Genomic DNA, 16,857 nt, shown 5'->3' with positions numbered 1-16,857 from the left:
CAGGCCATGCTATGTGCATGGTCAAAAAAAGGTGATGTTGTGTGGGTCTGGCTGTAGCTGACTTCGATGTGCTTCTATAATGCTAAAGGTCAACTGGAAAACATGTCCCCTCCTAGGCTGATGCAATTTCTTTACAATACAATGCATTTAGTGATTAGCACATGGTGTCATGTATACTTTGACAGAGAGATTAAGACTGTAGCTCTACATCGCAAAAAACTTTGGTAGTTTGATTAAATCTGTCCATGAAAACTACGCATTCACAACAGCAGAGCTCCTGTCAAACTACAACACTCTATTGTGAACAGTACCACAGAAAATGGATGTCCTTTATATCTTTGTCTTTGCCACCCTACCAGATGGCATTATTTAGGTGCTCAGTGGGTGATCTGATCCTTCTCACCCTACTCAAATTACCCCTTGTTGATTTGATCCTTTTCCCCTTTAAACAAGCGCTTACATCAGGCTGCGTACAAGATGAACTGCCATTGTCTCTCACATTTGTCAGTAGAAGGAGAGCAGGGAAGTGCTTGGGCCACCTACACATCTAAATGGCAGACAGTCAGAAAGTGACACTTCGCATACCATCCCTGATGACAATGACAGTATTTTTCAAAAACTCATTTTGCACACACCGCACTGCACAAATCTGTCCTCATTTTGCCTGGGCCATCTGCCAGATTTAATGACAGCTGCTTATCAAGGCAGAAAATATATGCAGCTGTGCAGATCAAAGTTTTCTAGCTGTCAGTTGGAGTGGCATTGTGTGAATGTGTTTCTTAACACAATCGCTGTGGATTTAGTTGGTTATTTAAATAGTTTTTGACATACAAGGGACTGCAACTGATCTTAATTATATCAGGGTATTTCTAAGCAAAATGCATGATTCATTGAACAGTTTATCACATTTTTGTTCCAACCTCTTTCTCACCCTGTTTCATTAGAAATGAGTAATAGTCCAGAACCATGTGCACCCTTCTATACTAAATATTGTGAAAGAGTCTTAAAATGTAAGTGTAAACACTAAGGCCAGAAACATACTTTCTGCAAGTACAGAAATGCAGAAGCGAGTGCTTGGCCTTGCATTTCCATTATGTGGTCCGGTTGAACATAATTAATGAGTGTTCCTGCGTTACTGTGGCACTAAAAAAACCTCAGTACTCAAGGGGGCGATAGAGTCTAAAAATATTTACATTACTTATTTGTTCAGCAATATTCTACTCAAGCTGTTGCGTCACCTTTACAGTAGACCTGGAGGAGAAAATTCACTGTACGTAGATGCGGACTGTTCACTTGAAAGTTTGCTATTGCACACTTTTTGGCAATGCTGAGAATCCAACACATACATGTACTGTGTTATGAATTGCGGTCTGATACATTTTGGAAAATTTGGACAATGGCACATGGAATCGGGCTTGCGTAGCTAGAAGTGTCTGTGTTCATGAACTTGCATAGTGTATGTTTCGGGCCTAAGTTGTAACATGTTCTGTAATGGTTCTTTGCAGAATCTTATAGATTCAGCAAAGAAACCTCCTCTATACAAATAAACACTGTATCTTGTTCTTTAATTGACTATACAGATCTTTGGAGGTTAAGAAAATTCTTGAGGTTATATTATAGGGCTGGTTATAACAAGCTTTCCCAATTCGATTCCGATTTACAAGTGTTCGATTTGATTTGATTCCGATTTACAAGTGTTCGATTTGATTCGATTCCGATTTAGTTTATGATTGTGTGATAAAACGGTATTGTCTCTGCCTAATACCAGTGTTTCGGTTGAGCACGCAGAAAAGAGAGCTAATGGTATTTGATGTGTAATTGATATTGCAAATATTTGTATAAAACTTTATTAAAACATTAAAAAACATTAAAATGTACACAAATTATCATGCAACCTGACTTGTACGTTAATTCCATAAGAAAAGGATTTATTTTTCTACCATATGAGCAATTCAAGCTTGACGTATTATCTGTATGAGCTGCGGCAATAGGTGCCTCAACAAACCTCAAAATCTGCGCAGCCATAGAAAGAGAATTGCTCACTCAAGCCTGATTTTGTGACGAGGCAGGCAAAGAATGAGGATCTAAGTGCAGCTTTATTACAATAAACAAGAAAACTCAGCATAAAGAAAAACACAGGGAACCTAGCACAGAGCATAACAAAACATGCAAGAACTGACAAACTATATGGGGAAAACAAGGGCTTAAATATACAAGGGAACAAACAAGGGAACGAGGAACGCCTGGGGAAACAATCAGGGAATGAGAAATAATCAGGGAAAATCATAAAATGAAACTACAAGGAACTACAAAAACCTAACAGGAATCAGGAACTAAACAAGAACTTCAACATAAAAGCACAAAAACAAAAGACAACAGGGAATGTGACAGATTTATATTAAAGAAGAATCCAAATTTGTTTTCTCCTGGATGAACTAAAGCCCCCAAGGTGAACAAAGCCGGCGTGTATACTACACACATACTATACTGCATACATAACATACTGTTCCAGACACAAGTAGTGCCAGTAATGCAGGCTTAATGCAGCGCTGAAACAAGAGATTGCCGGCATTTATAATGCTGAATATCAGTGAGATGCATTCATCTGTGGCACGTACATGTACATAGAGCAATAATTAAAAATAGCACAGACACATTGACAAAGTCAATGCAAAACAGATTGCTGTCAACTGTAGGCTTTTTCAATGAAATGAAAATAAAACAAATATCTATCTATCTATCTATCTATCTATCTATCTATCTATCTATCTATCTATCTATCTATCTATCTATCTATCTATCTATCTATCTATCTATCTATCTATAGTATATATACTGTGTATATATGTATATAATGTGGTGGAATGACCTGCCCCTCCCTCTCATCATCATTGCTCCACCTCTTACGGCTGTCCTTCAGCCAGGCTCACAACAAGAGAGGGCTGGAGAAAGGAGAGGTGCAATTTGATAAGCCTTGTTTGGGCAGCAGATGATGAAGCGCACCTGATGTGAATATAGTGTCCTTACCGCTGCCAAAAGAACTTAGAGCACACGTCCAGGCCCTAAACCTGCAACCCCAGTGCAAATTAGATGCACACATTGCGGCTGACGGGCCAGAAAGCCAGACTGCTTTATACCTCAAGCAACAAGACCCAGGGAACCAATCGCACCACACATCTCGGATCCAAGAGAGGAGCACGTCGCGGCTGCTGGACCCCACCCATTACACCTGTACCTTACAGCAGATTATTTTGTACACAAATTCCCCATTCAACAATTTTATGTTTATTTTTATTTCCAATAAATGCCTCCGAGGCCTGACACCACACCCACTGTGTTACACACACACACACACACACACACACACACATACACACACACTACAGTCATCCATAAAACAGTCTATAATCTAATAAGTAGGCTATTGTGACGGAACATAACTATATCGCTGGCAGCAGAAAGAAACGCACCTGATGTCGAAATTACGAAAATGCAGCTTTTATTTTCTGTGATATCACATTCCCCTTAGACACTTTATTTAGACCTTTCGTGTTTGTACTGTATGTCTTTGCTTACAAAGATCGATGAGGGGAAAATACTGAAATTGGCAAAAGGTGAGCTTGAACACTGATTACCCACACAAGTAACCAGCTTGATTACTAATGTCGCCACATCAAATCGTTTTGAAAGGTTCCAGACTATTGGCATGCATATGGTCTGTGTGCCCAATACTATTTTCACTTCTTGCAAATAATTAAATGGCTATACTGAACCAGTGATAGGGGTGTCCTGGTGGCAGTGGAGGCCCTATTAAGCCGCATATATTGCATATTAGACAGGGCCAGCTCTGAATTATATTGTATGTGCATGTTTCTGAGAGAGTGTCGAGACGTTGTCCTACAGTACATCATCAGGATCTCACAGCCGCAGAGACCCCTGGAATCATCTACACCATCCAACATTGGACCTTGGACATTGGACCTTGCTGAAGCTGACATCCTAAAGCCAGTTCCTATCTGTCAGTCTGGGCCCATTGAGAACCGCAATGAGATTCAGAGGTCATCATTCACAAGGGCAGTCACCACTGTCCAGAACTCCTGGACAGGAGCTTCAAACAATACATTGGTCTGAAAACTCTACTCTGCCTGCTCTACTTATGCCCTGCATCTGAAAATGTGTACTTCCAACACACTCCTATGATGAAATCGTCAAGATTCGTATTACTTTTCTAAATTTGGCTAATTCGTATGATAACACGCAACTGCACTTGTTTGAATTCCTACGACTTTCACTACAGCCAATGATGTCGCTGGACATCGTTTCCATGTAATACATGACAATTACTTGCTTCTGTCACACACAACAGCTTCCTATCATGTTTGGACACTCTACTGATATGTTAAGTTTAGATAAGGGGTTTGGGTTAGGGCATAATATTAATAAGGATGTCCTAAATGCCACGTGCACTGAACTCACACTTACTTCCGTATTAGACATCCGGGAATTTGCAAGTGATGAAGTCATACGAGTTTATGCGAACAACATCATGCGACACCATATGAAATAGCCAACTCGTAAATTATATTCGACTTTTCATTAGATATGCAAACCATTTGCAAAAGTTTCTGGACTTGTCTGATATGCATGGGGGTGATTGTTCCCCAAAGCAAGTCTGCGAGTATCTGTTCTGTAAGGGTGGACTGAGGACAGTGTCTTTATGTGTGGTATATGATTGTGTGTTTGTGAGTATGTGCAGCCCTGAGCACTGGAAAGAGTCCTTGGTGAACAGGGATCGAACAATTCTGATGGTCTGGTCTTTCACAAGATGAATGTGTTCTTTATTTTGTTATGTTACATTCATGATAAAAGATAGTTTTTATCCCTGTAAATAGCAGAAATCAATCCCTCTGCAAATTCTGGACTCAAAAGAGCCAGAAAGCATTCTAGTTCAGAGAAATAGTACTTGCATGGTAAACAGAAAATAAATTAAATACACAGTTCAATTATTTTGTCAAGTAATATGGTGCATTATCGTAACTGTAGGATTTTTGTAGTTGCATTACTATAGAGTATGCAGTAATACATGTGCAATTATGTTAATTTTACAATTGCTTCAAACACAACTCATTCTATCAGAGTCTGAATGATCTATTAATTACTTAAATAATTACAAAATTGATATTTGCATGGATTTTTATCAATTTAGTTGATTTCTCATTATAAACAGATTTTTATGTCTACCATTTTAATAAAGTAAAACAAATAAATAAAAATTCATGAAACTATCAAATTACATTTTGATGAAAAAAAATAATCAACCTGCTATTTTGGTTAAGAAAATACATGGCTTGAATAAATCCTAAATATCCCATTAGGATCTGAACTATTAAACGAACTTAATTAATGACAACAGCAAAACTGAAGGGAAGGACATGCTATGAATAATTCATATTCTAAATCCACCACAATTATTTCCCTAAGCAACATGCAAATATTAAATAAGAAACTGGCATTTTCAGTGTCTGTGAATCTGCGATAGGTTTATCTATGCTAAGTATTTTATTGCCGTCTTTAGGGAAAGCACTTGTGGGATTTGCTGAGAAGAAGTATCATGTTTATGACAGTGGTACAGTTTTGTATAATCCCTGTTTAGACTAACCAGCGCTGTTGCTGGGTGAATCCATTTGTTCTGCTATAGCCAATTTAACCCCAAGTGAATGGAGTCCTAAAATCTTGCACATGTTGGAGAACTGAGGATAGGCTATTTAATCCTAAAAACCTAAAAATCCTAATTTGTAATTTACTGCGATCTATCACATTCAAACAGTGAAAGTGCCTTATCTAAGTATGATCACTGTGTGCTTTACAAGCTAACTGATCCAATAACTGGATGCAAAAAATTAATTAAAAAAAAATTCAAAAAAATTCCATTGGCAGACTCTGATGGAAAGAAACATGTTGCCAGGGCTGTTTATTAGTGGTACCATGTATCAAATTACCTCATGTAACTTGAAGCCAATAGTTTTTTTTTTTTTAATTAACATAATGGAATGGCTCAGCTAATCAAGCTGTGAACTGAAGGATGGAGAACACAACAGTTTTCCACTTCCAGAAGACTGGATTTACTGAAGTAAACATAATCAGTTATGGAAGTTTAAAGAGAGGTGTTAAAACTATTGTGTGGCATGATTTAGAAAGCCGTCCAATAAGAATTCTCAGCTCTGAAAAGGTCATGTGTGGTACTTTCGAACAAACTTGAACTAAGTGCAGTGAGGCAAAGGATGTGAGGAGAAAGGATTTTACATTTGTGAAGTATATCTGATTGTTTTGGTGTGTGGGTGTGTGATTGTGTTTGTGTTTTTTTTGTTAGATGTAAAGAGTAGGAGGCTGGGAAACTAACTGAGAGCCAGAGGTTGTTGTTTTATTTTGTTCTTTTTTTTTTTTCAGCAATGACGCTGACCAAAAACGCATATTTGTTCGACAGCTCTAGTATAATTTCAAAGAGATTATATACAGTGGCCCCAAGAATTATTTGAACACTTAAGCCACACATAAAATGTATAAATTACAGTGCATTAGATAAATATAAAACATGCAGTATCTACAAATAAAATATGCTTGATCTTTTTTACAGAACCAACTTCACTTTTATGATGCATTTTATAACATTTACCAACTGGTTCCAAGTACATTTTTGTGGATATGAAAAATTATTTGAAACCTAATAAACTTATTTTGTGAAATGCTTTACTTGAAAAGTTTGTTTTTGCTATATTTATTTAAAATAAATACTACTTAGTTTGATATTTTCTTATAAAGTGTAATGCCATTTACACGTTAAGTTTGGCTCAACTCAAGTCTCCAAAAATGTTTTTGGGGCCACTGTATGTTCTTATATTTATTTATTTATTTGACATGGTAAAATACATACATATATGTATATGCTGAAACATACAGTACATATGCAAAATTGACATTCTGGTGTCTGACTTGGTCAAGCTTTTGATTGCCCAGCGTTTTTCCATATTTTTTATATTATTTATCAGAATCCTGTATGACAAATCAGTTCCCTTTCAAAAAGCTACACTTATGAATCTGCGCTGAGTTAGCGCTTTGGGAACAACTTTAGGTGTGACCAGCTGTGAATATGTGTGCAACACGTCAATGAACATTGACCAGAATTTATAGCCTCTGCCGGTGACATCATTGGATGCACCTGTAGCAGGGCTATAAATAGATGCGTCACAGGTGCATCGTCAGATCTTTTGTCTTCAGATCACTCTGTGTGTGTGTTCTTCGTGAGCCTGTCAGAAACCTTTCTACTTTCCTCTGCTAGGAGTTAGATTTTGTTAGGCAGTGCGCAGATACCTTTCTCTTCTTTCTCAAAAAAAAAAAAAAAAGGAGAAAATGACTGAAAGACAGAGCAAGCGATGTGTGTTCCCTTGTCTATGCTCTGTGGCTGAGAGGGACACACATCACTTTTGCTTTGTATGTTTGGGGGAAGAGCATGCTGCTCTCGCGTTGGGGCGGGGCATGTGCGAGCATTGCGATCTGCTCTCGGTCAAAATGCTTTGCGCTCGTCTTGATTACTTCCGATAGTCGGCGCCCACACTTCAATCATGGGGCTCTCGTATGGATCTGGCTGTGGAGCGAGAGACGGGTCCGTCCCCATCGCTCACTCTCTCCCCAGACCCAGCTGGTCCTTCCCGTGATCCTGAAGCACGCTCCGGTGCCTCTTCAGTTCATGAGGGGGACCAAGAATCTCTTGAGTCTGCGGACTTCGAGTTACCCACCTCCGAGCATTCTGGGCATGATAGTAAATCATCTGATCTGAATCAGGCTGATCTGCTGAAGGACCTGAGTGCAGGTTCCACGCTCGATGAGGAGGCTTTCTCCGAGCTTCGTCGAGCCACAGATCTAAGTCTCCGCGCGACCAAGCAGACGGCCTGTGCCATTGGCTGGTCTATGTCTGCTTTAGTCAGCACGAAGAGACACTTATGGATCAACCTATCGGGCATCAAAGATAAGGACAAAGTTTTCCTTCTTGATACCCCGGTTTCGCCTTCTGGTTTATTTGGGGACGTTATGAATATAGTTATCACCAGGTTCCAGGAGGCAAAAAATCATGAGGAAGCATTCGGGCCGCACTCAGGGGGCGGGGACGTTGGCCACCCAGACCCACCCCTGCTAGAAGGGAGGTTCAGAAACAGAGCGTGGTGAATCGTGCTCCCCCTCGTAAAGACTGGGGACAGGCTTGTCACCCTCATCAGCCCCCAAAGCAAAACCTCAGGGGAGTAGTTTCTAAAAAGAAAGAAACTTTTTTTCTTCTTTTTTCTTCCAGAGAAGGGTGGGGGGTTGCGTCCGATCTTAGATCTTTGAGGCTTGAATCGCTCAGTCAAGGCGTTCAAGTTCAAAGATGCTAACTATCAAGACGGTCGTGTCACAAATCCAACATCCCGATTGGCTGGTCACGATTGATCTCATGGACGCATACTTTCATATAGAAATTTTGCCACAGCAAAGGAAGTTCCTGAGGATTGCTTTCGGGGGCCTAGCCCCATCACCCCGCACATTCACAAAATGCATGGATGCAGCACTGGCTCCTTTGCGACTCCGGGGCATCCGCATTCTGAATTACATAGACGACTGACTGATACTAGCACAGTCTCAGGAACTGGCAGTTCAGCACAGGGATATTGTCTTAGCTCGTCTGATTTCTCTGGGTCTGAGACTCAATGTCAAAAAGAGCGTTCTCTCTCCCACCCAGGGAATGACCTTTCTGGGAGTTATATGGAATTCGATCTCGATGCCGGCACAATTGTCTACCGCTCAAATCATGTCCATTCAGAACACCCTGAGCAAAGTCAGGCTAGGTCCAGGTTGCACTGTTCGTCAGTATCAACGACCTATACTTCTCTCTCAGTCACCCAGCCCCCCCAGGTCTGGATGCGATTGCGCATACATGGCCCAGAATGCGTCTGTTTGTGTTTCCCCCGGTTTCTCTGCTCCAGGGAGTCTTGGCCAGAGTTCGCCAGCAAGGGTCCTGCCTCTCACTGATAGCGCCGCGCTAGCCGAACAGGGTATGGTTCTCGGAGATAATGTCTCTCCTCGACGGCGTGCCTTGGGTAATTCCGGACAAGAGGGACATTCTATCTCAGGCACAGGGGACAATATTTCATCCCCGAGATGTGGAACCTTCGTGTTTGGCCCCTAAAGGGTACCAACTGAGGGACACTGGGTTTTCACCTGAGGTTATCAAGACCATTTTAAGTGCTAGGGCTCCCTCTACCAGAAGGATCTACGCCAATAAATGGGGTGTCTTTGAAAGATGGTGCAGTGCACATAATGCAGATCCAGTTAACTGCCAGATTGTTTCAGTTCTGGACTTTCTCTGTCTATGTGGCCACCATTTCGGTTTGCCACTCCTTGATGGACGGGGTGCTGTTGGGGAGACATCCTCTACTCACTAGCTTCATTCGTGGAGCTATGTGACTGAGGCCTACTGCTAGGACCAGGACCCCTTCATGGGACTTAGCAGTAGTCCTTGAGGGTCTGGTTGAGACCCCCTTTGAACCTCTAGAGTCAGCGTCTGACAGACTTCTGACTCTCAAGATGGTTTTTCTTATGGCGATTAACTCTCTAAAGACAATTGGGGATCTACAGGCTCTGTCTGTCTTGCCAGCCTGTTTAGATTTTGCCCCAGGAATGGCTAAAGTGATTTTGCACCCTCATCCTGACTACCTTACATCCAGTCACACTTGAAGTCTTCTGCTCCCCGCCGTTTACAACGCCGGAGCAGGAAAGCCTTCACAGACTTTGTCCAGTCCATGCCCTTCAGACTTATGTCCACCGCACAAGCCAGTGGCGTATGTCAGGGCAACTATTCGTTTGCCATGGGGGCTGCAACAGGGGCGGCCACCACCAAGCAGACTATGTCGCATTGGGTGAAGGACGCTATTGCCCTGGCCTACAAGGTGCATGGTCAAGCTTCACCAGTAGGTATCAGGGCTCACTCTAAAGCCTTGTCTAGAGGTGTCCCTCTGCAGCATGTTTGTGATGCGGCAGGCTGGTCCTCTCCACACACATTCATTAGATTTTATAGTTTGGATGTTCATGCCACTCCAGGCTCTTATGTCCTTGAGTTGACATCACAAGCTCATGTCTGAGACCTCTCGCACTCTTGTGAGCACACTACACAACTGTAAGGGGTCCGGACATACACAGTGCGGCAGCGTGGGTTTTCGCGTTCCCAAAGCGCTAACTCAGCACAGCATCATAAGTGTAGCTTTTTGAAAGGGAACATATCGGGTTACTTGACTGTAACCCTTGTTCCCTGATAAAAGCGGAACGAGATGCTGCGCTTCATTGCCGCACTGGGATGCCCCAGGACTGCTCTTCAGACCAAATACATGGCGATGCACCTGTGACACATCTATTTATAGCCCTGCTACAGGTGCATCCAATGATGTCACCGGCATAAATTCCAATGTCCAATGTTCATTGACGTGTTGCACACATATTCACAGCTGGTCACACGTAAAGTCCCAAAGCGCTAACTCAGTGCAGCATCTTGTTTCGCTTTTATCAGGGAACAAGGGTTACAGTCAAGTAACCTGAGACATTTTCCATTATAAATCTGAACGAATGTTTTCTCTCTGCTATCAGGACTTCTGACAAAAGGGGCAGGTTTCTGTAAGGGCCGGTAAATAAAACCCTTATGCTGTACCTACGCTATGGTCAAAGAACCCTTTTCCCAAGACCAGCACTTCACCTGCTGAAAGGAGATATGCATTCTTATGAGAGCAGTGCCACAGTTAAAGGGATTTGAGCTGCTTTCATTAATGATCCTTCACTGTGCAGAAGAGGCTTTTAGAGGCAGCTAGGTTTTATCTTCCTGATTTAATCATTCTGTGAATGTGGAAACACTCAGCTGGGAGAAAAATCTGAGGTGCCATCTTTCCATGCTTCTCTCTTCCACTCTTTACCTTGGGTTTACTCTCTCTCTCTCTCTCTCTCTCTCTCTCTCTTTCTTTCTGTCCATTTCTCACCACCATTTTAAAAACCACAGATTGTATTTGACTGGTCTTCTCAAAACCAGTGCAATAAAACACACAAACCCTTCCTCTCCTTTGTAGTCAGATAACTTTAAAGAACTTAGAATTAAACCTAAAAGTGGGTCACATTTATCAAAAGAGTTCATAACCGACTTGTATTCCCTTGCAGTCCTTTTTAGAGACACATTCGCCCACCATACCCATCAGATGCATAACATGGTCTTTGATGGTGCCCACCAGCATGTATGATGAACAGTTTAAGTGTTTATGAATTGCACTATATATATATATATATATATATATATATATATATATATATATATATATATATATATATATATATATATATATATACACTCACCTAAAGGATTATTAGGAACACCATACTAATACTGTGTTTGACCCCTTTCGCCTTCAGAACTGCCTTAATTCTACGTGGCATTGATTCAAAAAGGTGCTGAAAGCATTCTTTAGAAATGTTGGCCCATATTGATAGGATAGCATCTTGCAGTTGATGGAGATTTGTGGGATGCACATCCAGGGCACGAAGCTCCCGTTCCACCACATCCCAAAGATGCTCTATTGGGTTGAGATCTGGTGACTGTGGGGGCCATTTTAGTACAGTGAACTCATTGTCATGTTCAAGAAACCAATCTGAAATGATTCGAGCTTTGTGACATGGTGCATTATCCTGCTGGATGTAGCCATCAAAGGATGGGTACATGGTGGCCATAAAGGGATGGACATGGTCAGAAACAATGCTCAGGTAGGCCGTGGCATTTAAACGATGCCCAATTGGCACTAAGGGGCCTAAAGTGTGCCAAGAAAACATCCATTTACACACCATTACACCACCACCACCAGCCTGCACAGTGGTAACAAGGCATGATGGATCCATGTTCTCATTCTGTTTACGCCAAATTCTTCAACTGTCCAATTTTGGTGAGGTCTTGCAAATTGTAGCCTCTTTTTCCTATTTGTAGTGGAGATGAGTGGTACCCGGTGGGGTCTTCTGCTGTTGTAGCCCATCCGCCTCAAGGTTGTTCGTGTTGTGGCTTCACAAATGCTTTGCTGCATACCTCGGTTGTAACGAGTGGTTATTTCAGGCAAAGTTGCTCTTCTATCAGCTTGAATCAGTTGGCCCATTCTCCTCTGACCTCTAGCATCAACAAGGCATTTTCGCCCACAGGACTGCCGCATACTGGATGTTTTTCTTTGTAAACCCTATAAATGGTTGTGCGTGAAAATCCCAGTAACTGAGCAGATTGTGAAATACTCAGACCGGCCCGTCTGGCACCAACAACCATGCCACGCTCAAAATTGCTTAAATCACCTTTCCCATTCTGACATTCAGTTTGGAGTTCAGGAGATTGTCTTGACCTGGACCACACCCCTAAATGCATTGAAGCAACTGCCATGTGATTGGTTGATTAGATAATTGCATTCATGAGAAATTGAACAGGTGTTCCAAATAATCCTTTAGGTGAGTGTATATATATATATATATATATATATATATATATATATATATATATATATATATATATATATATACATATACTGTATACTCAGTAGGTATTTTGTCATTTCTTGAACTTAACACTTAGCCTAGCCAATGCTTGTTTATCTACAGTACCATACAACACACTAATTGCTGGGCCAATCCCCTAGGTGCACCTTGGCATTAGGTGCAATTCATATGGACACAATGGTAACAAAACAGGCTTGTGTTCTCATTATCGCTCCATTTACTTGGACACCTGGGACTGTACCTCCAGAACAGATCCTTAAACTTCTGCCACCACCCATTTTGACTACATATATCTGGCCATGCATTCCAATGTACATTTCAGTGTAATATTTTTTTTTTTTTTAATAAATAAATTGTGGTGCAATGGTTGCACACATGCTCATGATCAGCATCTAAGCTGATGGTGCTCATGTTATGTTCCAATCCCAAACACCTGATATCTCAATAATCTGATGCTTTGCCACAATTGAATTATTTTTCAGTTGTAATCTGCACTAATAGTACATTCATAAATTGCTGCAGCTTACACTGAATTAACCCAGAAACCCTGCAAGGAGTATCTGCTGAGTGAATACGGTTGCTGACTGTGTATCAGTCAATGTCACAATCAAGATCTACCATTGAGATTTACCCTTCATATATTTGATCATTTATCTACAGAGAAGTTACATTCTCCTAGTTTTCATCCAGTCATGATATGAAGTCTATGTAGAAACTTTTCATGATCCAAGAGATTACACACACAAATTTAGCACATGTGGCAATCAGATTAACCTACCTGACTCCAAGAAATCAAAGTTGAGATTAGTCCAGGACTCCTTGCTTTTACGGAGACTCTCTTCCATGGCTTTGATGTCTGCAAAGGGGCAGTTACAATCTGGGAACTTTGTGGAGCAGTGGCACCAGCAGTCATTGTTGTGACACAGTAGTTCACCCTCAGAATTGCATGCCACGTAACTGAGGGCTGCCTCCACAAAACGATTCCGCAGAAACTCTGGGAGCACATCCTGTAGACCTGTGTGTGGGAAGAGGAAAGTTTACTTCTGTAATCGGTTACAGATCTGTTTACTTTCATGTAACTCTCAGTGAGTTTTTTTTACCTACATAACACAGCCAGTATACTGCCAGTACAATTAACAAAACAATCCTAAAAGATTCTAATAGATTTGTAATGGAAAAATAGGCATTTTAGTTTTATATCTAGTTCACTGGTAAATTAATTTTCATGAACTCTTAAAAGGGGAAAAAATAAATAAATAAATACATAAGAAATGTATTTATTGCTGTTTTCCAATACAATAGAACCCAAATAATACATTTCCATGTTTATAATTAAAATATAGCTTTTTATTTTACACCTTGAAGAAATCATGAAAATAAACTTCAATCAGTTTTATTGTTTTATACAATTTTGAATCTAGAGCAAATGCATCTTGTTTTAAACATAACAGTTTAAAATTTTTACAAGAAAACAAGACAAAATACACATAAACAGTTTTTTTTTTTTTTTTTTCTTAAGCATTCTTGTGTAATCCCAAATTATTAATTCCAAATTATGATGGAAATTCCATTGCCATTCTTTTCGGATATATTGGCAAGGGAATGTTGAAAAACAAGTTCTGATTGGTGATCTGTGTATCCACTATAGACTTATATGTTTACAAAATATCTCAGAGCACCACTGGACCTTGAATTCCCATATGGATGCTGAAAAAAAACATCCCTGAGTCAAATGACATAATTATAAACCCCTTTATCAACTGTCCTCTGCCTATCCTCTCCTCTCTCTCTACACTCTGTCTCACTTTCTACCCCCCCTCAACTCTCAAAGTAATATATTTTCTATTTTAAGTCTCCATTTAGACCAATGCAATAAAGGCATGCTACCATTGTTCCATTACCCTCAATTGGCTTAGCTATACGGGACGGAGACCAAGCTGGGAAGCAGACAGCATGTAAAGTGGGTCAGAGATGCAGGCAATGTCAGTGATTGGAGTTCTATTTGGGACAGAGGTCTGCTATGTGAGTGCAAGAATGGGGTAATTGGATGAATAAAGACCAACAATCTCCATAGCAAGGTCATTCGGCCGTAAACCTCTGTCATGAACTACTGGCACGCGGAATACAGGGAATCAATGCGAAATTCTCCTGTCCAATTACATATACTGATAGCAGGCAATAGGGGTATTGATGTTTCCTCAGGAACCTAATTATTGATTATTTGAGCGATTGGGCATTGACAAGGTGGTACAATGATAAATAACACGTAGAGAAAAATATGTAGAGCAGAACCCCTCTGTTCATTTTATAGATGTAATATTGCCTCTTGATCAATAACCTACGAATTACTTATAAAAGCCTTCAGTGTCGAATATATTAATGCTCCAGCAATTCCATCACGTAAGGGAAAGATACAAATTTCACAGCACAGCTGTGGGTGATGAACACCTTCTAATTATATTATCTGAGAAACTGCTCTACATAGCTTTTCCAGACCTGACATCTTTCAAGAGAGAATCAATGTATTTTGCCCTCATATACAAGCTTTTCAAATTCCCTTCCCAGTGTGAATATTTATGTATTCCTCAGTATTTATTTATTGAATTGTGAAAAAAAAAGAGTCATAATTAGATGCAGTCTTCCTCTTAAGCCCTGGCTTCTGCTGGGTACAGATCCAACAGAGTGAGGATCCACACAAAAGAGACTGACTTGGATGCCGTTCATTCCGGAGACAGCTAAATAGCTGCTCTTATGCCACCACCTCCACATTCTGTCTCTTTTAAAGAGAAAGAGAGGAACGTGCATTATTCCTATGTATTTTTTCAACCCTCCATTACATCTAATGCATGATATCTTATTTTAAGGGGTCTAAATTCTGCTCTCTAACAGGACATAAAGCTTTGATATAAAATTGCATGGGAAGCCCCTATAACTGCATGAAAGAAAGCATACAGTGTACCTATGCAATAATATGCAAGGATATTTCTACGTTTTATGCAATTTCCAAGCATATTTCTGCATATATTTTTTTTTAAATTTTACACCAAATTAAATTCATTAACTACAATATCCATGGGGTTAAACATATTCAATTAATAATTAATATATCTTAAATCAGAGCCCAGTTTGAAAGCCCCTACTGTACATACATTTTCCGTCCTTGAGGGGGCATGCGCACAAAATGTGTTCTTGTTTTGAAACAGCTAGACTGTAACTGAATGGAACAGAACATAGTGGTCTTAAGACGCATTTTAAAGGTGCTTTTTTTGTGACGCAGTTTACTATTTTTTACTTGACAAATCACATTAAAAATCCAGTGCTCGGGCCTGGGTATCATAGAGTATTGATGCTGACTACCACCCCTGGAGTCGCAAGTTCGAATCCAGTGTGTGCTGATTGACTCCAGCCAGGTCTCTCATATTGGCCCGGTTGCTAGGGAGGATAGAGTCACATGGGGTAACCTCCTTGTGGTCGTGATTAGTGGTTCTCGCTCTCAATGGGGCACGTGATAAGTTGTGCGTGGTTTGTGGAGTTTAGCCATATGCTGGGAATCTCAGATTGACTGTCTCAGAAGCGGAGGCAACTGAGACATGTCCTCCACCACATGGATTGAGGTGAGTAACCAGGCCACCATGAGGACATACTAAGTAGTGGGAATTGGGCATCCCAAATTGGGGAGAAAATGGGATAAAATAAAAACAAACAAAAAAAAACAATCCAGTGCTCATGTCTTGAGATGCCGAAAACAAATAAACAGTGAGACGTGATGAAACGGCAAAAGACATCTGTCAATGATTTATATAGAACATTGACTATAAGCATTGACTTATCTGTTGAGTATTCCAATAGACAACATAAATGGAGTGTGACAGGGCGGAGGGCAGGGCCGTGTGGTGATTCTGCACACCCGGTCCCTTATCAGGCTAATTAAGCCTCTGAGAGGGATAAAGGCTGACTGTGGATGGTGGTGCAACAGAGAGAGATCGTTTACGGGCAGCTGACCGTAATGTGTGTGTTTGTGTCTTTTGGTTTATTTCTTCATTAAACTATTATTTATATTGTAAAGCTGGTTCTCGTCTCCTCAGTTCCCTTAATCCCCTTTACATGCAGTTCTTCAATGACAGTTCGGGAGGAGCTTGCTCATCTAATCTGCCAATCAACCTGCAGGCTGCAGAGTATATAAGCCGCCACTTACCACACTCTAGCGACAGTCTTTCCGGCATCCAACACTGCTATCTCTGATTTTTTCTTTCCCAACTTTCTCTTCCCAAA

The 16,857-nt window shown here is 40.7% G+C and overlaps 1 protein-coding gene across 1 annotated transcript in view; it reads right to left on the bottom strand.

Moving 5' to 3' along the window:
- LOC127644655 (BMP/retinoic acid-inducible neural-specific protein 3-like) overlaps positions 1–16,857 on the bottom strand; it is a 123,236-nt gene that overhangs the window by 27,034 nt on the left and 79,345 nt on the right. Inside the window, exon 6 of the mRNA XM_052127958.1 lies at positions 13,364–13,600. Within this exon, the coding sequence (XP_051983918.1) occupies positions 13,364–13,600 (237 nt within the window). The remainder of the gene's footprint in view (positions 1–13,363; positions 13,601–16,857) is intronic.

This window comes from Xyrauchen texanus, chromosome 6 (assembly GCF_025860055.1).
Source record: "Xyrauchen texanus isolate HMW12.3.18 chromosome 6, RBS_HiC_50CHRs, whole genome shotgun sequence".
NCBI lineage: Eukaryota > Metazoa > Chordata > Actinopteri > Cypriniformes > Catostomidae > Xyrauchen > Xyrauchen texanus.
The sequence above is the reverse complement of the archived record's forward strand: the minus strand, read 5'-3'. Positions and strand labels throughout refer to the sequence as shown.